At 36.8% G+C, this 23,080-nt stretch overlaps 1 protein-coding gene across 1 annotated transcript; it reads left to right on the top strand.

The window, feature by feature from the left end:
* The first annotated feature begins 17,258 nt into the window (after positions 1-17,258).
* On the top strand, positions 17,259-18,218 carry LOC137618886 (uncharacterized). Its single transcript, XM_068349090.1, has one exon. The coding sequence runs from the start codon at positions 17,259-17,261 to the stop codon at positions 18,216-18,218; it is 960 nt and encodes a 319-aa protein (XP_068205191.1).
* The last annotated feature ends 4,862 nt before the right edge of the window (positions 18,219-23,080 follow it).

Below are 23,080 nucleotides of genomic sequence, written 5' to 3'. Positions count from 1 at the left end.
AATGATTACTTCATTTTGGGATGACATAACCTTTTCCTCTTATGTGATCTTAATTCTGTAATTTTATACTCGGGATATGAATTTCCTGACTTGAAACTAAACCTTGGAAAGTCTGTTTGATATCTGAGTGAGGTTTGTTTTAAACTCATGATATTCGATAAGATTGTTGAAGGGACAATAGATTTTGGAATAAGTTTGTTTTTCCGAAAGTGAATTGGATTAAAAACCCCGTTCTGAAATAAGGAAATCTCATTCACGCTAAAATAATAACAACAACAACAACAACAAAGAAAAGGGAAGAACGTAAACACACCTGGGATTCCCTCATCTTCACCTTAAAGATGACGTCATGTCATCTCCCTCGAAAGTTGCAACGCTGTTTAAGCAAAACATCTGTTGCTCAGCACTTCTATAATCAACAAGATTACCCTTATACGAATAGTACTCTCTCTCTCTCTCTCTCTCTCTCTCTCTCTCTCTCTCTCTCTCTCTCTCTCTCTCATAAAATATTTGGAACCTGGTGTTTCAGAGAATACCTTTATAAGAGTATTTGATTCTGTATTATTTCCCTTTAAAAACAATCTGTCATTGAAAATGTAATCAGTTCGCTTCTTTCGGTGTATGTGCGTATGTGTTGTGTAGCTTGTTGGGACAGACAGGGTGTAAGATTTCAAAAGTCATGACTGGAAAATAACGCTTTAATAGGGAAACAAACACAAGAACACCATCTCTAACATAAGATTACTTATTTAACCTAACCTAGGAGTGTTATCCTTACATACCGGGGGGGGGGGTGCTACTGTTACGTCCCACTGCGACCCCCCTTTAGACTGCCCTATACTTAGCTTACCCCAAGACTAAATCTTAACCATGTGTTGTTTCCTATCCGACTTCACTCCTCACAAAGGTAACAGTAAATCACATTTCTTAAATCATAAGACTAGTTTCATGACATCGAAATTCAGACCAAGTTAAACAATATATATATATATATATATATATATATATATAGTATATATATATATATATATATATATATATATATATATATATATATTATATATATATATATATATATATATATATATATAATATTGACGGAATAACCTGCCATTTCAAAGAGATGGGAATAGTTTAGTTATAGTTTTTTTTGTGGTAAATATCAGCAAGTTATTAAAAATATTCTTCATAAAAGTTGTTGCGAATATCATCAATAACAACAACAAATACAAATAACATGAATGAATACAGCAACAACAAAACAAACGATAATCATGATAATGTCATCATTTAAGAGACGTTTGTTGTAACAACTATACCAAATAACAAATTCGATGATGTGTTTCTATCAAAGGGCTCTGATTCGGGACTCTCTCGCTCTCTCTCTCTACTCTCTCTCTCTCTCTCTCTCTCTCTCTCTCTCTCTCTCTCTCTCTCTCATCTCGCTCTCTCTCTACTCTCTCTCTCTCTCTCATCTCTCTCTCTCTGCAGACATTATTAATATCTGCCCCAAAAATAATTGACTGTGTATTAGCAAAGCATGTTCGCCCATTAATGCTGCATCATCATTAAATTTTCTTAAAACAAATCCTTCATTTGTGAAACGATGGGATCAGCCAAACCATCTCCTAACGCAATGATCCCAAATGGAATCTCAAAGTAATGCAATTTTCACAATAATTATTTAAAGGAATCTTCACCAATTTTCTGTTCAAAATTCCAGAAAGTGAAAAAAAGATCGCCTACTTTTTTCAACATAATATCTGTTCATAAAACAATTGTTTCACGGTTTGAATACAAATGATCTCCTGGCTTACTTGAGACTCAAATAGTAGACTAACATCAAGTTATCGCTCTGACTGGGAGTGCTCTTTCCAAATATCTTTAATCTCGTTTCTTTTATTTATTCAGGTTTGACCTGAAACGATTGTTGTAGTATTTGTGATTCTTTAGAAAATCATTTACTTTGATTTTTGTCTTTTAAGTATTCGTGTTTAAACATTATTTATTTTACTTGAAGTTCCTCACTTTAATCCGGATTTTTATCTGCGTTTTCTTGTGTCCACATTCCCATGACTAAAATGACCTCTTTTCTTAATGTATTCTTTTTTGGAAGATCTATTGAAATCACTCCTTTCTTCTATCTTTCCTTTGGATGCCATTTCTCTCCCACTCTCCTCCTCTGTCCAAAGGGCGAGAGATGATTCTATCTCATCGTCTCTTCTCTGTGCACTGGAGATGGCATCTCCACGAGGTATTTTTTATCAGACGCCATAACTTTCTTAAAGTGACACACACACCACACACCCACACCCACACACATACACACACACACACACACACACACACACACATATATATATATATATATATATATATATATATATATATATATATATATATATATATATATATATATATATATATATATATACATATATATATATATATATATATATATATATATTATATATATATATATATATATACTATATATATATATATATATATATATATATATATATATAATATACATATACATATATATATATATATATATACGTACATGATGTAGATAAATCTTTATGTAAAGTATATTATATATGCATTAATAATATTCATATGATTATAATACAGTTTGTGTGTTTGCTTGTGGGTGTGTGTGTTTCAGTCTCTGTGTGTGTGACGAAAATCTATTCAATATGTTCTGCAATACCGCGTGCAATAAACGGGAAAATATTTTTGCAATAAAGTATTGTTGTGCACCAATAAAAGCAAGCAGCAAAACGAAGGAAAATATGAACACGACAGAAAAACAACAGAAGCAATATATTGGAAATTCTTTATCTGCTGAAGTGTCATATCATATATATAAAGTTTTTTTATATTTTTTTTTCCGAATGACAGATGTTATGGCACAGGGGACAGAAATATTGGATTTATTTACTCCAAAAATAAATGCATTACATCTACATGGAATAGTGACAGGTACTGACTGACTACCTCGGTGTTGCTTTTAGAAACAGGATAATCTGAATGCATAGCCAGAGACCATAGTTATGGCTAATTGGGATCATTAAAACTCTTACCTAAGAGAGAGAGAGAGAGAGGAGAGAGAGAGAGAGGAGAGAAGAGGAGAGAGAGAGAGAGAGAGAGAGAGAGAGATGAGAGACGGGTAAGGCGGGAAAGGGAAGAAAGGGGAGAGTGACGGATATGTTAATGCAATGGAATCTGAAAGACCAAAATCCTTTCTACTCTAAGATATTATAATGTAAATCTCGCTCTCCTTCTGGTTAAGATCTCATCAAGGGTCATTTGAGGTCATCCTCAACACTTGATTTACGACACTGATGCTATTTGCGGCTTCCTTCTGAACCTCGTGCTTGTATCTATTATGTTATTAAAGTGAACGAAGCAGACAGACAGAGATTTTGATGCTACTAATAGATTACTGTTTTACCAAGATTTATACCAACGCGAACTTCATCCAACAACCTGCAGAATGTGAAACCAAAGTTCTCAACATTATCTTACTTTCTTAATTACTGATAGATTTACACGTGGCAAGTATTAGAAAAATCTTTGCATTTGTAAAGGGATTTAGATATTTGGAGAAAAAAAATTATGTTGGATAAAAAAAAGAAAGAAATGTCAGACTTAAAGAATGAATAATTAAAAACGGTGTTGGCGATTGTATCGAAAAAGAAAAAGAAATATAAAAGAAAGCAAAAAAGAAAGTAATAGTGAACAATACTTCCATTGAGTTTCCATTTTCCAACAGAGGAGTTTTATTTTCAGTAGTTAAATATTCCCTGGTAAGAATTGGGTAAAATTTTTGGCAGTAATATTACATGTTTTCGTATAGCCCTATTGTGATACTTGGAATACTTGAAATTTTTGTTGGAATTGGAAATGCGCTGCTCGTTGCATCTGGGAGATTTAGGAATGCGTTTAATATAATTTTGCTTCCTAAGAGAGAATTTGAATCAATCTAATAAGAAGAATATTACTTCCTATCCCACATGACATCGACCAGAGGCTTCATAGAGAAAAACTATAAGATAATCTGTAGTTCCTTGCTCACTTTACTTCAATATTCATCATCCAATACAGGGAGAGTTATAACAGGATATTAAGAGTACCTAGTCGTATGAAACAGCATTTTCGATCATAAACTAACTGTGTTTCTAAAGAAAATTATATCTGTAATAGAACGATAACATTTCCATATCTCCGTATAACACTGTCTTGACCAGTTTACCACAGGCATTGTTGCTCTCTCTCTCTCTCTCTCCTCTCTCTCTCTCTCTCTCTCTCCTCTCTCTCTCTCTCTCTCTCTCTCCTCTCTCCTCTCTCTCTCTCTCTCTCCTTGTTTTTATAATTTCTGCTGGACCTTGTAATCCCCTAAAACACGATTGACTGAGGAAGGCAGATTCCATTTTACTTCTATGTCAGCATATTCAAATTCTCTTCTTTTCAACAGTTGATTCATTAAACCCAAAAGCGTTTACTTTGAACAAACTGTCCAAAATATATCAGACAATATTTGTACTCATGGAGATGGAAGTAGATCGTTGCATATTGAAAAATAACCTCTGTTTATTTGAAAATTATAGAGAGACAAAAAAGAAAACATAGCAAAAAGAGGCCAATTCATAATGGTGATGAAATTCAACTTTTTTATCTATTGTTCTGAATATTCGATAATAATTCTTCAATCGGTAATAAATTGCGAGTGGATGAGATTCTGTCATTTTTGGGGCAATTAGTACAAATATCCTTTGAGTACTTCAATGTACCTCATCAAGAATTAAAATGAGTGTGATAATGACAGTCCATAGAAGGCTAGAGTTATTAGTAATAAGTAACAGGAAATGTCAAACGTCGTTCTACAAGAGTGCACAACTTTGCACGATTGTAGTCAAAGAATGATAAAGTATCGTAGAGGGGAAAAAATTAAAATATCCATATTTCTAGAGTGAAAAAGTGAAAACAAATGAAATACGAGGAGAAATTTGTGCACAACTTTTAATAGGATGAAATATTTCTTCCTTCTCTCTTTTTCTCTCTTCTTCTTCTCTCTTAGCAATTGCTTCTCTAAAGAGAACACAAAAGAGAAACCAGATCTAATGACGCAATATTTCCTCCTCTCTCTCTCTCTCTCTCTCTCTCCTCTCTCTCTCTCTCTCACTCTCTCTCCTCTCTCATCTCTCTCTCTCTCTCTCCTTTCTTTCCTTCCGTTCTTCAACCATCTTGAGAAATTCCTGGTGATTTATTTATATTACCTGGGAAATTACGAATATTCTGGTGATGATTTGGAGATATAAAAAAGCAGGTGTCTGTCTTCATCAACTGACATTATTTTCTTACTTTATATTTAGTCTCTCCCTCAATTATTCCAGCCAGACTTTAATAATGAATATTGATGTGTTATTTAATCTGCCTCAGTCAGAATGAGTAAGGGATTGTGTACAGAATTGATCATTTATTTAGAAGGAAAAGCTGTGGATTTTTTAAGTAATATCCAACATTAAAGTGAAGTGATTCTAGATTAGAAATTGTAATAATAACCAACAAGAAATGATATATGGGAGGAAGAAATAAAACAACAAATACATTTTTACAGGTGAGGCCTTCTTTTTTATATCTGAGAATTGATAAACTCTTTAACATTTATCAATATTATTAGACACTTGTACAGGTTGATAAAAAGCATTTTCTACTAATCTTATGTTACGCGAAGCATGATTATCATATTAATTGCAACGGTAATGACATCATTAATGGCATAGTTGTAAGTAAAACAATATCCTGTTTGGCAATAGAACATTCAGTAGGGCGATAATAAGATAATTTCCGATAAGCTGATAATGATATTGTTTTTAAATACTTCCTCAATATCTTAGGTCGTTTCATTTCATGCAGATTACATATTTCTGTTAAATAATTTTTCAAACCTAATTTTTTTCCTAATAGGAAGAAAAGGTGGCTTACTTTACAGTTGGAAGGACCATGTTATATAGATTACCTACTGTAATATATTTAATTGAATATTAAAACATCAATTAACAACATTGCAATAGCAAAAACAATAGCAATGTCCAATTAAAACATATCTCTTACAATTGCACATTTATTCGTGTGGACTGATGGTGCTAATCAATGTAGCCTATCTGGAACAGACGGTTTCCAGACCTTTATGTAAACAATCTATGCAACAGCCATTATGATCTCTGGAATATGGAATGCTTCCAATAGCTCTACTGGATATCCTTGGAGAGGTCATTTTTCGGCCAATCTTTCCTCAATTAAAAGAAGACTTCAGTGTCTTCATAAACAGTTGGATGCATTTGATTCAAAGAAGAAGAAGAAGAAGAAGAAGAAGAAGAAGAAGAAGAAGAAGAAGAAGAAGAAGAAGAAGAAGAGAAGAAGAAGAAGAAGAAGAAGAAGAACTGGGTTATCATGGCTTCGGTAAATATCCAGGTGAGGTCAAGGTTGTTTCCCCAAAACATACTGACTGCATTTTTCCTTATAAATAAACATTACAGTGTTTATATCATGGAATCTAATCATGGAAAATCCTCTCCCGCTTAACATAGAAGTAACATCATAAATCCTATGGATTTAATCATTAGCGGAATCATTAACGGCAAAGAACAAACATTATGATCGCTTGCTATTGAAATGAAAATAAAATAACATCATCCATAAAACATAACTTTAAAACTCATCATCATATGATAATTGAGATAACAACAAAAATGTTTTTGTCTGTTCACAAGTAATTAATGGAAAATTATGACATAGAAAAGAAAAATACTTTAAAACAATTACTCTTTTTTGCCTTCAAAGTACATGTCGGATTTATTCTCAGAACTCTGGATGTTGGTATCCAGTTACCCAAAATTATGATGTTGACATGACGGAATATTAGTCATAGCTTTTTGTGGTTAATATAGGCGGACTGATTAAAGTCATTCTTCAAAGAAGTTGGTGCTGATATCGTCAACAATAATAATAAATACGGCGAAAAGAGAACAACGATAATTAAGATGATAAATGACACAAGGACCACTTGGATGATGTGCCTCTGTCTAATAATCTTGATTTGGACTCTCTCTCTCTCTCTCTCTCTCTCTCTCTCTCTCTCTCTCTCTCTCTCTCTCTCTCTCTCCTCTCCTCTCTCTCGAGGTCTTCATTTCTTTTAATGTTCATAGGAAAATCCAACTGAGCAGATTTCCCTTGTGAAGTTTATTAACTACGAAATGAGGTTGATTCCCCACTCTCTTTATATAGTGACCAAGAGAAGATTCCTGAATAAGTCATTTCTTATAACTGGAAAACTTCATTAAAGGAAAAGTCTAATTAGCACAATTGGGTCACCAGGGGGGTCATTAAGATGAGCCTCTTACAAAATTGTTTCTAATAAATCAGACTGTATTTAATGACTTCAAACAATTTTAAAAGGGGTGAGAGGAAAAGCTCCGGACCAACTTACCCGAAAGGTTTCAAGAAATGACCCCAAGGGGCCAGAAGCTTAGCGGGGGGGGGGGGGGGGGGGGGGGTCAATGTAGGTCGGCCCTCTACCCACAGCAGGAATGGGGGGGGGGGGGGGGGGGAATCTGCCTACCTACCACGACTCCACATCCCCAAACAGCTGATGCTTCTTCTTTCCAAAAGAGTAAAAGAAGAGACACAGAAATCAATCATCGTATCTAGCTGCCTTTTGTTGCCATTCGGGAAGAGTTGAGAGAGAGAGAGAGAGAGAGAGAGAGAGAGAGAGAGAGAGAGAGAGAGAGAGAGAGAGAGAGGGGGGGGGCGGGGGGAGACTTACGATTTCATTGATTACTCATATCAGTTGAGTATTTTCTTTAATACCTGATAAAAGAAGGAACTGTAGAAACATTATTGTTGTAATTAAGGCTTTCAAGAAGAAACTGAAGACTTTCTTATTCTTGAGTCGTATAACAGTGACGAACAATAGTAAATGAACAATACAGTGATATGAAACTCTGAATACTCTGAACGAACAAGGTAAAACGACAGCGGAGGTTCTGTAGAGAGTGGGGTTCCCTGCTGTATGGGACCAGAAAAGCAGCCGTCAAAGTAATCATATCACTGAAATCTTGAATGACTTTAAAAAAAAATCTCCATTCAATGGATTTATCTAAAACACATCTCATTAAAGATGTAGGTTGTAAAATGAGCAATATATCAGGTAGAAGGTTGGGCAGGGTACCGGTCACCTGTTGAGACACTACTGCTAGAGAGTTATGGGGTCCTTTGACTGGTCAGACAGTATTACATTGGATCCATCTCTCTGGTTACGATTCATTTTCCCTTTGCCTACATATACACCGAATAGTCTGGTCTATTCATTATATATTCTCCTCTGTCCTCATACATCTGACAACACTGAGATTACCAAACCATTCTTCGTCGCTTAAAGTGTTAACTATTGCAATATAATTGTTCAGTGGCTACTTTCCTCTTGATAAGAGTAGAAAAGACTCTTTAGCTCTGGAAAGCAGCTCTTCTAGGAGAAGGACACTCCAAAATAAACCCATTATTTTCTGGTCTTTAGTAGTTCCAGAGCCTCTGTACCATGGTCTTCCACTGTCTTGGGTTAGAGTTATCTTGCTTAAGGGTACAGTCGGGGCACACTATTCTATCTTATTTCTATTCCTCTTGTTTTTTTTTTAAGTTTTTATAGTTTATACACTCACGTAGTATGCAGCATGTACAACATATCCTTTGAAACATTCTATGGCCTATGTCCATGTTGGAGCACATGGGCTTATAGCTTCCTGCTTTTCCAATTAGGGTTGTAGCTTAGCATGTAATAATAATAATAATAATAATAATAATAATAATAATAATAATAATAATAATAATAATAATAGGAATTCACCGAATGATGAGATCATTTTCAAAAAGTTTTTTTTCGCAATTTGTTGTCAATTAGAGACTTTATCTCCCCTTTTAAAAAGGTCCTTACAAAATCATAATTTTGTTTACACAAGTAAAGCCAAAAGTTATTAAGGGATTTGATGTATAATACAAAGGATAACGCCAAGAGCCTCATGATCCTACAGTATGCTAAGGTCAGCCTTAGAATGTGAGAGTATAAAATTCCCAAATAGAAAAGTCAAGGCGTTGAACAGAAAAGTTAAGCGAATGAAATTGATAGTTTTTAATAACTAATAAAATATCATGAAGTTCCCCAAATCTGAACCCCGTTTTCGAATACGAGTAGACGACAAGCTCCAGAACAGTTCTCCCTCTGTTATTCAATAAGAAATTTGAGTAACGAATCCCTTTGGAGTTTAATTCTAAGGTGAAAATTACCCAGAGGAATGTATCACATAATTATGAATACACTATTCATAAATCAAGCGACTTTGGATGCAAGTATTTGTTCCAGTTTTATTCAGGAACTATAAACCGTATTAATCCATTATTTTCGCCATAACTTCAAGGTGTTAATTTTTCATCCCTTTAACAATGAGGTTACTGAAGTGGTTTAACCATAACTATTAGTTAACGAGTTATTTGTCAATTCTAGCTTTTGATAAAAAACCGGATAAGTAACATATACTGTATATATATATATATATATATATATATATATATATATATATATATATATATATATATATATATATATATATATATATATATATATATATATATATATATATATGACCTCTATTTTTAAACACAATTCATTCATTTATATAACTGAATATATTAGATGGAAGTATGTTGTTCAGAAATATTACAGAAATCCTTATATGATAAAAGTCTCTTACTATATTGACTGGAAAGTATAACAGAATGATATATTAATTCAGTAAATAAGTAAAGTAGCATCGAAATGTAATAACAAATTACTATAAGCTAATCAATTACCATCAAATATCAAAACAAATGAGGCGCTTTAATGAACTAATCAAGAATTCTCTCCTTTACATCATAGTTTCTAAATAAAGACCAGACGAATGGTGAGACAGACATTCAGAATTCAGAGTGGCGTTTGTATCATCAAACAATTATCCAAGATATATTTCCAAATGCTTATTCAGATGGAACATTTCCTTTGGTAATGATATACGAGAAAGCATCATCAATTTTGAATGTTCCCTTCCATCAGTCAGTCAGCAAGAGACCTGAATTAATTACAGATTCTGGAACAGTTCCATAAACAAAAATTTGTGGAATAAATAAAGATTACAACATTATATCTTTATGCGATCGTTTTTCGTCATAAAAAAATCAAAAGTATATTAAATCACAGATATATCTAAAACTACTCCATTTAGATGGAATTTAGATCCCTTTAGGAAATATATTTGATGTTTCTCTTTAACCTTAAAGAGAAATATAAGTCAAATCATACAGGAACTCTTTGAAGGGATTTAACAGGGTTTTCCAAGTTTTCAAATGATAGCTAGTCACATGATTAGCCTACTTCTTTTATTATATGATTTACAACATACATTATTGGATTACTGTTTACTTCTTTATTTGTTTTCCTCGTTGCTCAACCTAAAGTTAAACAAAGAAACACTTTATTGCCTCCAATTGTTTTCTTTTCCATTTTATGAAATTCCGTTCCATTGCGAATGATGTCTGTCCTTCACTTTACTTGGAGACATCATCTCTGGTAGTCTTGAGACATCAGGTCATTGGGAAACTGAGAATCTGCTCTGAAAATTAGGTTTTCTGTTGATGTAGACTTTGAAATTAGATTTTCATCTTATTATTGTTACCCCAAAATGCAGAAAATTCCTCGCAAAGAAGGAATTCTTAGAAGAGCATGTCCCTATGTTCTGTACACAAAATAGAAGATATAAGGAATAAAATCGCAAACAAATATTAATTTATGAAGAGATCAGCAAAGTGAGTCGGTTTTCAACTGATCTCTGGACTGATTGGTTATTAGTATTAACCTTCCAGAATATACTCTCAATCCAGGCACATGTTCAAAATAGTAACTTGGGAATGACAAATACAGCACTGGCTATTGAAAGGGAAAAGCTTTAATGAATCAATTGCTTCCTTTATTAATGTCAACAATGATAGAATGTTCAAAAAGTCTGGGTGAAACAAAGACCCGGATGAATGTCTATGTGAATGTGGTCAAAACGACGCTGAGGGTGATGAAGTGCCCACATTCACGTTGTCATGATTCTCCCCCCCCCCTCCCCCCACACACACCCCACACCCCCGCCCCCAAAACCACATCATGTGCACCGACGCTTGTCCATTAGAGTAACGATTGAGAGATTTGGAGCAAAATCGCTATTTTGTTTCTCTGTTTCCCTAATCATGATATAATTTGTGAATTAGAATAGTCATTAGCGTAACGAAGTCATTAATATTCGTTAAGATAACAATAATTACCGGAATGTTTTAATATTTGAATATTTTCTGGGACTCAAACGGTAATTCTTTTTCGATGATTGGTCAAACAGGATGGTTAATTGATATATCATAGTTGTTTCGCATTTTCATCATATTTATTAGAGAGAGAGAGAGAGAGAGAGAGAGAGAGAGAGAGAGAGAGAGAGAGAGAGAGAGAGAGAGACAGATTCATTCCTATTTGTAGGGTATAATCTCTCAATAACGAAGCCGTTCCGTGGCTACTTATCATAACGTCAAAGACAGCTGGATATAGAATATATACTTCTGCTAAATACTTATTCCCAGAAACATTTTATGAATAAATAATAAATAGAAATGTCAGAGAAATTAGGGAATGCTGAATTATGATGAAGAATAAGAAATACAGAATCCAGCTTCCTTCATCCAAGAATCGAACGCAGTCTCTCTTCTCGGAAGATTGGGTGTCACGGCCACTAGACCCATGTCTTTTGTTTGGCATCAAAAATTTTATGAACAGCAGAATCTTCTTCTTCTCCTTTTCTTGTTGGACCAAACTAAGAGACTAAGTGACTGATTTGCTATTTGCATCGAAATTTCCTTATTTCCTTTCCTCACTGGGATATTTTCCTTGTTAGAGCCTTTATAGGGCCTATAGCATCCTGCTTTTCCAACCATGGCTATAGCTTAACTAATAATAATCTATCCATATACCAAAGGCACTTCCCCCAATTTTGGGGGGTAGCCGACATCAACAAGAAACAAAACAAAAAAAGGGGACCTCTACTCTCTACGTTCCTCCAGCCTAACCAGGGACTCAGCCGAGTTCAGCTGGTACTGCTAGGGTGCCACAGCCCAACCTCCCACATTTTCCACCCCAGATGAAGCTTCATACTGCTGAATCCCCTACTGCTGCTACCTCCACGGTCATCTAAGGCACCGGAGGAAGCAGCAGGGCCTACCGGAACTGCGTCACAATCGCTCGCCATTCATTCCTATTTCTAGCACGCTCTCTTGCCTCTCTCACATCTATCCTCCTATCACCCAGAGCTTTCTTCATACCATCCATCCACCCAAACCTTGGACTTCCTCTTGTACTTCTCCCATCAGCTCTTGCATTCATCACCTTCTTTAGCAGACAGCCATTTTCCATTCTCTCAACATGGCCATACCTCCTCAACACATTCATATCCACTCTAGCCGCTAACTCATTTCTTACACCCGTTCTCACCCTCACCACTTCCTTCCTAACCCTATCTACTCGAGATACACCAGTCATACTCCTTAGACACTTCATCTCATACACATTCAATTTCTGTCTCTCCATCACTTTCATTCCCCACAACTCCGATCCATACATCACAGTTGGTACAATCACTTTCTCATATAGAACTCTCTTTACATTCATGCCCAACCCTCTATTTTTTACTACTCCCTTAACTGCCCCCAACACTTTGCAACCTTCATTCACTCTCTGACGTACATCTGCTTCCACTCCACCATTTGCTGCAACAACAGACCCCAAGTACTTAAACTGATCCACCTCCTCAAGTAACTCTCCATTCAACATGACATTCAACCTTGCACCACCTTCCCTTCTCGTACATCTCATAACCTTACTCTTACCCACATTAACTCTCAACTTCCTTCCCTCACACACCCTTCCAAATTCTGTCACTAGTCGGTCAAGCTTCTCTTCTGTGTCTGCTACCAGTACAGTATCATCTGCAAACAACAACTGATTTACCTCCCATTCCTGATCATATAATAATAATAATAATAATAATAATAATAATAATAATAATAATAATAATAATAATAATAATAATAATAATAACAATGATAATAATAATAAAACATCTATTTTCTTACACCGCTCATCCAAATGGTTCAATTACCGAGGATAAACTGCTTCCTTTAGAATACACGATCTACGAAGCATGAGTAAGTAAACTAAGTCCCTTAAGTATTGCATATTCAAATTCACCTTCATAAGCATTCGAAAAAAAATTTCAGTTTCTGAGAAGTTGCCTCAACAGCCAAACACTTCACTATTCAACACCCCAGAGGTAAGAATATAAGGAGTTCTAACAAACATGACAAGAAAAGAAATTTGTAATAGGAAATGTCGAATATGGAATTACATGAGGATATCTTATGTGATTCCTATTCATGGTTAAATGGACCCTTATAGAATTAATTAGGGTGGTGAGAGTAGGATAATCTCTCTCTCTCTTTCTCTCTCTCTCTCTCTCTCTCTCTCTCTCTCTCTCTCTCTCTCTCTCTCTCTCTCTCTCTCTCTCTCCATGATGGCCTTTGCGGTGTGTTTCACAGCTGTCGCATACAATATCATCTTTATTATTATTATTATTATTATTAATATTATTATTATTATTATTATTATTATTATTATTATTATTATTATTATTATTATTATTATTATTATTATTATTATTATTGTTGTTGTTGTTGTTGTTGTTGGTACTATTATTATTAGGTAAGATACAAACAACCCTAACTGGAGAAGTAGAATGTTATAAGCCCTATAAGGGCTCCAACAGGGAAAGTAACTCAGTGAGTAAAGGAGATAAGGAAACAGATAGAATAATGAGCATGTCAAGAGATCCCACTTGTGAATACTGCCTCCATTCCTTCCAACTCTAGTAACTCTTGTTCGATTAATCTAAGATTAACCCAATCCTTCCTACAGAGGTTTGTTCTATGGAGAAGAGATTCACACGGGCTCTGGATGGCCTCACCGGTTAGACAGTGGTCAACCATCCCATAGTTGATTTTTTACCCCAACAAAAATCCTCAGTCTTTCTATTAATAACACCCAGACAGAAATTACATTTTATTGACTACCTCGTGAATTCCTGAGTCATCTGCATTTATTTCCCTACTTTACAGGGGATGTATTCAACATTTAATCAAATCATGGTGAGAAAAACTTGTAATTCTATACCGGCGTCAATGTCGTCTTTTGTTCATTTTTGCGAGAAACATTTCTTGCATTCGTCTTGCCTTTTATCCTTTGGTACTCCTGTTGGGGTCCCGAGAGATCTATCTGATGCCCGCTCTAGGCAAGGCAGGAGACAGGTAATGGCGTCCAGGGAGGAATTGGAGTGGCGAAAGTAGAAGAAACTGACCCATTCTATTTCTTTCAATTACGTTGGATTAGATCTGTCGCTGTTGGTTTTTGCTAGTGCATCTTGTATGTGTTTTTCCTATGTCTTTTCTCATTCCCTTTTTCCCTTAGACAATTTCCTTCTATCTCCTCGTGAAGAGTTTACTTGCCAAAGATGTCACTCATCCAAAAAATGATCTAACTTCTTTTATCAAAATACGTTAATTTGAGCTTTTCTATTGCTGCTAGGAAGGCTTTCTATCCATTGGCAATTGCCCATCGAAGACGTACTTCTGTGTGAACACCTTCTTTAATTATATATTCTAATTTTCACTCCATTATCTGTAAACGATTGGTACATAGCGAATTGGTTTCGTTATTCTGAATACCCAAAAACAAACATATACATAAAAAATAAGCATAATTATGTATCCTGTGGTAAACTCCTTTTCATTAGAATAAAGCTGTTCAATGTTGTACAAAGATTTATCTTTTATTATCTCCTTAACTGAAGAGTAGCTTGAATCAACGCTGGATTCTCTTGGTCTTATGATTTACATACTTTAATATTAATTCATGGCACCGAGCCACTATGAAACAATCTGCCTTAAGTCTAATGATTAAAACTGTTTTGTGAATTATATCCATAGAAATTATTTCGCAACATTTTCTGCACATTAGTCATTAGAGGAAAGTGGTTTCTTATGTGCTGTATTTCCTTATTCATTTTTTCTTTTATCCAAGAACGCTGACAATTCCATGATATTTACTTTTCCTGAAAACAATGTTAATAATCATAATACTATTAATAACTTGAATAGACAATCGGTGTCCCAATTGGACATTCATAAGTGTCTCATTCCCCTGTCGACGAAAATGGAGAATTCAACGCCTTATCTTGCGCAAAACTCTGGAAACAGAATTAAAAGGAAATGTTATCTGCCTCTTTTGGAAAATAGTGTCAATGAAGATTGTGTTAGTTACTTATTTTCAAAATGAAAATCGAAATTACTGACAGGTTGAGTTGTAAAGATCTGTAAAATGTTATAATAAGTGAGTTTACATTTTAATGAAGACTGAAGCAGAAACCGGCGACTGATCATCTTAGTATTTCTTATGACCTTTGAAGTTACCTTCGAAAGTTTTCTGTCTCATCATCATCATTACTTTTAGTCAATTATGGAAGTTTGAAGTTTTGTTGAAACATCAGGGAAAGACTAAAGTTTGTTTTTCCTTCATCTTTTTTCTTTTACTACAGGTGAAACACATTAATTCATGACCTTCGGGAAACTTAGTTTGTGAATTTGATTCGGGTTTTGCAACGACTTTACGATGTAATAAGTGGAGATTAAATTCTTAAGAAATGAGAGAGAGAGAGAGAGAGAGAGAGAGAGAGAGAGAGAGAGAGAGAGAGAGAGAGAGAGAGAGAGAGAGAGAGAGAGAGAGAGAAGAAAATAAGGATTTTCACACTCCAGTTTTACTTGAATAAAATCTATGCAAAAGACTGACCAAGGAAAAATTCAGTTAAAGTAATCTATTAGTTTTGTCCTTTCCAATGGCTGACTAGTTTCATATAGCCTATACTACAGCTTTTGGCTTGTTTTATCTCTTAATGGATTGATCGGGTATAAGTAACTATTCTTCATTTCCTCCGCCAACGAAGTTTGGAGGAGGTTATGTTTTCGCCCCTTTTTGTCTGTTTGTCTGTTTGTGAACAACTTCATGGATATAATTTTATTCATATAGTGAAATTTTCAATGATTATTTGTTATGTTGAGATGTGGAAGTGATTCAATTTCAATAGCCCTAGGTTAAAGGTCAAAGACAAGGTCAAGCAAAAGGTCGAGCGAATTTACCCTAACCTTAACCCCAAGTTCACATATGGTTGTCACAAAGACTTCAAATACACCTACGGTCTAAATTGATACTGGGAAAGGCAAGTTGGCTTCGAGAAATAAGCTGCCGCAGCGGAGGTTTGCACTCTCAGAAGGCTTTTCTTTTGGAAACTTTGTCCCAACTTTTCTTTTCCCTAGAAAATGAGTAGAATTTCTGCAGCGAAGTTGAGCAGCGAAAGACAAACCCACAACGAAAAGAGGTTTATCAACACTAAAAAACTTGATAAAAATCCTATCGATGATAAATTCAGCGTCAAATGACAACTTTACTTGCAGATACATTGACAAACTATAGTTTTTTGGCAAAATTTTAATCTTAAAAGTTTCAGAGGCGATTTTGTCCATTCAAAAATCACACGATTACAATAAAGGATACAAACTCTCTTTTCTTGTGTCTTGTCCATTCTAATATTGCGAAATTCCATTGACTTTGTACTTTCACCAAAACGTTTCGTTAGCTTCTTCTCAACAAGAATTTCTTTCATTATCATAGTGTGTATTTAGAAAGAATGAAAATAACGTTTCGACCACTTTTTTATTGAATGGGAAAACACACCTTGATATTTTCCATCCAAAAGAGTTACATTTTAATACTGGTCTAATATAAGAAATCATATCTTCCTCCGCATTTGAATATCACTACAAATTGGAATGGGAGTATACACAATTTACACTCTTTACTTGTATTCTGTGGTCGGGGGGGGGGGGGGGGGGGGCGACCAACAAATGAGCGGCGAATCAGTAGTGAGAGTATTCTGAAAGAGCGACAAAATATACTATTAAAAGAGCGGACGACCTGACTGCCTCATTATCCTAAAAATCGTGAGGAAGTTCATCAAGCGCTTGAATCCATGAATACCACCACCAGCAAAGGCGAAGAGTTCGTGTTGGAAAATAACCCAGACACAGGCATTGTTATCCTGTCATGTACAACAAATCTGGAATTTCTGGTAACTTCTGCAGAGGAGATTTTTATTGACGGGACCTTTAAGAGTTGCCCAAAATATTTTTATCAACTGTACTCTATCCATGGCCTATGTAATGGCCACTATATTCCTTTAGTATATGTTCTTTTACCAGGTAAATCGGAGGAGATTTACCGAACCATGTGGAAATGCTTTCATGATATTTGTGTATCAAAAAATCTGCAACTGCAACCCTCTGTAATACACGTGGATTTTGAATTCCCCATACTCACTATCCTGAAAGAAACTTTTCCGGATGCAATAATCAAATGCTGTAGATTCCATTTAGGGCAGGCGTTGTGGAGGAAAATCCAAAACCTTGGCTTAAGTAAAGAATACAAAGACAAGAACAGTGACATAGGACAGTGGTTAAAGCTATCTTATGGTCTCCATTTCATTGATCCTGCTGATATTGAAGACTGCTTTATTGAGGAACTGATGTCATGCGCACCACAGAAAGAAAAATGTACTAATTATGCAGACTATCTCGTTGATAACTATGTCACACCTCATTCCAAGTTTCCACCAGTGCTTTGGGCTGAAGTACCCTCTAACGACAAACGCACAAACAATGCGGCTGAATCCTTTCATGCGCATTTCAACGCACAATTTTACAAAGCTCACCCAACCATCTTCATCTTCATGGATGTAGTCAAGAAGCTCCAAGCAACAACGTACTTGAAAATCAGAAGTACCGGCATGCCAGCTGTCCCAAAGAAAGTGGATAAAGAGAAGTGTGAATATGCCATAACTCAGTTCGCCAAGTACAAGTCGCAGGATATTAACCGACATCAATATTTACAATCTATGGGTTGCAGTTTCATGGCAAGAACTGATTTGATGTGAACGGAAGATATGATGTGAACACACTTAAGTGACGAAAATACGATCTGAACACATTTAAGTGACGAAGATATATGAACCTTTAAAACCGCTTTAAAACAAAATATTTTTCCTGCTCAAAAGCCTACTTCCACCTCCCCGTGGTGAGCAGGGGGCAACAGGTATTTACATCTGGCTAACGGAAGAGGTAATTACCAGTCTCTCTGCAACTTCCATAGCAGAAAGACGTCTGAGCTGGTAGCTCCTTAGTTATTTACGCTAGTGTCAGTGATTTACTCTAAGGGTTTTCATACCTTTTTTCGGAAGCCTAAGATTACATCAGTCTACGGACTTTCCTACCAAAATTTCACATCATCACTCATGGATGGAGACGTAGATCCAGCTTTTCACACTATTAATCTCCCTGATAGTGAGGATATCCGTAACCCCGACTGTAAGGAACTTCTTCATGAAATGGAGAACACCATCCCTACCACTGACCAGCTCCAGGAGCTAGAATCTGCTGATGAAGACATGGAATCTGAAGCTCATTCTCACTCTTCTCCTCCTCCTCAAAGGAAACGTGGCGCCTCCTCATCCCCTCCACCTGGATACCAAGCTGCTAAGAAGCCCAATCAAACCTCCTTGGACAGCACTGACTTCGCACTTCAACTTGCTCCTCCCAGTTCTGATGATGAACAAGAAGAGGACACACCTATCACTTCCTCAAGGACCACCTCTCCCCGTTCTTATGACAGGGAAACTATTTCAAAGGATACACCAGAAGAGCCTGACGACAACCCTGAGCCCTTCATACAGGTACACGGGAAAAAAGGTAAGAAACCTATTGCACCTTCCCCTTCTACTACTGCACTCTTTAAGTTTAAAGCAGTCAGCACACCTCAACATAGTGCTTATGCCCAAGTCATGGGTATAGAGGACAGATACCCCAATATCAATATCACGGTTAAACCGAATTTGGATGGGGACATGGTCCTCTCTCCCCATGACAAGGCAGCAGAAGATATACTCAATTCAATTAAAACTCTTGTTAAATTAGACCCAGCCCAAAAACGTAGAATTTACATTGTCTGCGGTTATTCATACAAATATGACACTGACCGTTTACTTAAATATCCTGGTATTATTCATGCTGAAAGATGCACACCCAAGGAAGGTGGTGTATCAAACAAAGTTAAATGTACCTTTTTGGGCCCCCCCCCTAATCAAGTTAACTTAGGTATGTGGGGTAAATTTAGAGTAGAGGATTATAATCCTCCCCTCCTCCGTTGTCACAAGTGCCAGAAATACGGGCACCATAAGAATAACTGTCGTGCTGCTCATCCTGTCTGTGGAATATGTTCAAGGAGGCATGATACTTCCATCTGCCTTACTAAATACAAGGCAGATGAACCCACTGAACCAAGATGCCCTCACTGTAAGCTGGCACATCACTCGTGGAACAAACGTTGCCCGGAAAGACTTAAGAGGGAATATGCGAGGAGGGGCCAACTCCCTCCCAACTCTACTGCAACCAACTCAACTCCTAACCAACCATCCCAAACCCAACAACATATTACACCTGCCAATCCTTTACCCAATCCTACACCCCAAACTTACCCCTCCTACTCTGCTGCCCTAATGACCTCTGTCACACCAACGACCAATCCTTCTACTATTACACAAACAACTCCTTCTTCACAGACTGTTTCCCCGTCTATAGCCTCTGCCCCTTCCTCCCAATCACAACCCCAAAGACCACCCAAATCACCTAGAGCCTCCAGACCTACACCTTCCTCTAAACCTCAACAAAATCCTGTTCCAAACCAACACCCTCCTACTCCCTCAGACGATACCTACATCCCCCTTCCCTCGACATCTCATGATTCCACCTCTCCTGCCACAAATACAACTTCCAACTTTCATTACCCACACCTCCCACAACATAATACTTTCTCTCCAGCTCCTCAATCTTCCTCCTCTGCTATCCTTAACCTCTTCCTTCAACCTGCTCTCCTAGAGCCTGCTATTATTACTCTCATCCAAAAATTCTTCCCCAACCTAGTTGTAGATGATACATTTAAGTCTGCTCTTAGGCTCGTTATTGAGATGCTTACTCATGCTCTCACAACTTAGAATTCTCAGACTCCGACAGTGATGTGAGTTTACCCTCCTCTCCTCAACCACAGGTGAATAACTATATCAATGTGTTACAATGGAACATTTTAGGAATTAGGTTAAAGTACGCTATTCTGCAGTCTCAGGTAGCCGTACAGAGGCCGGACGTCATCCTCTTGCAGGAAACATTACTAAGGGAACACACCTCCTTTAAATTTGCAAATTACAAGATATACAGAACCCACCACACTGACACTAGTCGTGGCTTACTAACATTAATAAAAAACACAATTCCTTCCCAAAGAATTACAGATATTGACTGCCACGAAGCAGAGACTCTTAGTGTACAAATTACCCTTTTAAACACTACACTGACAATACACAATATCTACAAAAGCCCTGCAAGAGACATTGATGCTACCCCACTCTTTGCGGATGCTGAGACTCAGAGTACTGTTTTCTCAGGTGACTTTAATGGACATCACCCCTTCCTCAAGTCTACCTCCCCTACCAATGTTACTGGTGAGCATCTCTATTCTTTACTTGAGGATTTTCCAGGTGTGAAACTCCTCAATGATGTTGACATGCCTACCCATATTGCTGGGGGAAGACTGGATCTTACGTTTGTCTCGCAAGACATATGCAACAACTCCTCCTGGGACCTGCATCCTGTCCTTACTAGTGATCATTTTGGCACTCGTTTCTCTCTTCAGTTGGATAAATTACCTGACCCACCTCCTCCTCCTAGGAGATGGAATCCGGATTTCGCCAAATGGGATCTCTTTGAGCAGCACATGACTTCATGGGCTGATAGATACTCTGCTGCACCTCTGGAAGACGCTGATAACCTTCTTCTAACATTCAGTGAACAGTTAACTGAGGCGGCCGCATCCTCTATGCCAATTAAAAAACCCTTTACTAAAAACTATAAGGACTCTTGGTATTACAACCCCAGGATTAAGGCAATGAATAAGCGTCTCAATCGTATCAGAAAACTTTTTCGCAGGTACAACACTGATTCCCAATATCAAAACCTTGTTGCGGTAACACATCATTCTGCACAGGTTGCTACAGAGGTTAAAAATGAAAAATGGTATGACTGGTGTGCCGAGATCAATGCCACTACTCCTTTGAAAAAGATTTGGGGCTGGTTCAACAAAGTCTCTGGTAAAAGATCAACCATAAAGGTGTCTCACCCAGATCCTCCAGCTCAGGCGCTACGACTGGCACAAGAGTTTGCCAACCGCTCTAAGTCTGATAACCTCTCTCCTGAGGCCAGACATAGACAAAGGGTCCTTTACCCTATTAGGTTGAACATGATCACTGCAGCTTGCAACATATCAGATGATACTGATGCACTGTACACCATGGATGAACTTAATGTTGCCCTTTCTAAAACAAAAGATACAGCCCCTGGTACAGATCTTATAACGTATAGTATGCTTACGCACATGGGAGACCCTGCAAAGGAGATATACCTTCAACTCATAAACAAAACTCATGTTGAAAGGGTTAGACCTCGGCTCTGGAGGCAGCAGGACACTCAACCTGTTCCCAAACCTAAAGAGGAAAACGCCTATAGGCCTATAGCTCTTATCACTTGTACGGAAAAGGTTGCAGAACGTATGGTCCTTAATCGACTAAAATGGAAGATTGGCAAATTACACCACAGACTGTATGCATTCACTGATGGTGTTGGCACCCATGAATGCATCACAGACCTTATGGCCACCATTAATGAGTCACACTCTCTAGTAGTCTTCCTGGACCTTGAGAAGGCTTTTGAACTGGCCAGTTCGGCTGCTATTCTCTTCTCACTTGTTCGCAAGAGGGTTAGAGGTCACCTGCTGTCCTGGGTTCAAGAGTACACTCGGGGTCGGGAGGCAAGAGTCACTTTTCAAGGTGCTACCTCACCTTTCCTCCCCTTGGAGAATGGCACCCCACAAGGGGGTATTCTAAGCCCGTTCCTATTTAATGTTCTTGTTGAAAATTTGTTGCTTATAGAACTCCCTCAAGGAATAGAGATGTTCATATATGCAGATGATATCTGCATTGTATGTCCACACTCTGTTCGTATACATAATCAGTCTCAAAAAATGCAAAGAGCTCTCAATGCAATAGTCCATGAATGTAACGAACTAGGTTTGAAAATTAACCCCCTTAAAACTAAGGCTATGGCCATCAAGTATTTTGAGCCTCCTCCCCCTCTTTTTATTGGTAACAACCCCATAGAGTGGGTTCAAAATTTCATTTACTTGGGTGTCAATATTAATTATAAACTTCTCCCTCACACACAGGTTAAATTGCTTAGACAAAAAGTTATCTCTCGCTTTTCAGCAATGAAAAGAATTACCACTTTAAAAAAAGGAGTCTCTTCCCATTTATTGAGATTATTCTATGTGCAAGCTGTAAGATCACAGGTTGAATATGCCTCCCCTGTACTCATTTCCCTCCCTTCACGGCTATTATCTTCACTAGAAGTTATACAAAATAATGCCATGAGACTAATTACTGGTGCCCCTATTTGGACAAGGCTTATCCTTCTCAGGCAGGAAACCAACCTGTTACCACTTGCAGATAGAATAAAAATGCGTGTTTGCTGTATAATTATTAAAACCATAAAAGTTAATAGAAATTCCCCTCTAAAAACTAAAATTAACAGATTCATAAATTTGCATGAAGACCTAGAACCCCCTGATCATTATATTGGTAAACTTATTCAAACTATTAGAGATGTCAACATTCAGTTAGTCATACTTGATGTAAAG

The sequence above is a fragment of the Palaemon carinicauda genome, chromosome 25, assembly GCF_036898095.1.
Source record: "Palaemon carinicauda isolate YSFRI2023 chromosome 25, ASM3689809v2, whole genome shotgun sequence".
NCBI classification, from domain to species: Eukaryota; Metazoa; Arthropoda; class Malacostraca; order Decapoda; family Palaemonidae; genus Palaemon; species Palaemon carinicauda.
Note: the sequence above shows the minus strand (reverse complement) of the source record. Positions and strands in the feature narration are given on the sequence as shown.

Excerpts from the sequence above, each read along its gene's own strand:
- LOC137618886 (XM_068349090.1), top strand. The coding sequence starts at position 17,259 with ATGAATACCACCACCAGCAAAGGCGAAGAGTTCGTGTTGGAAAATAAC.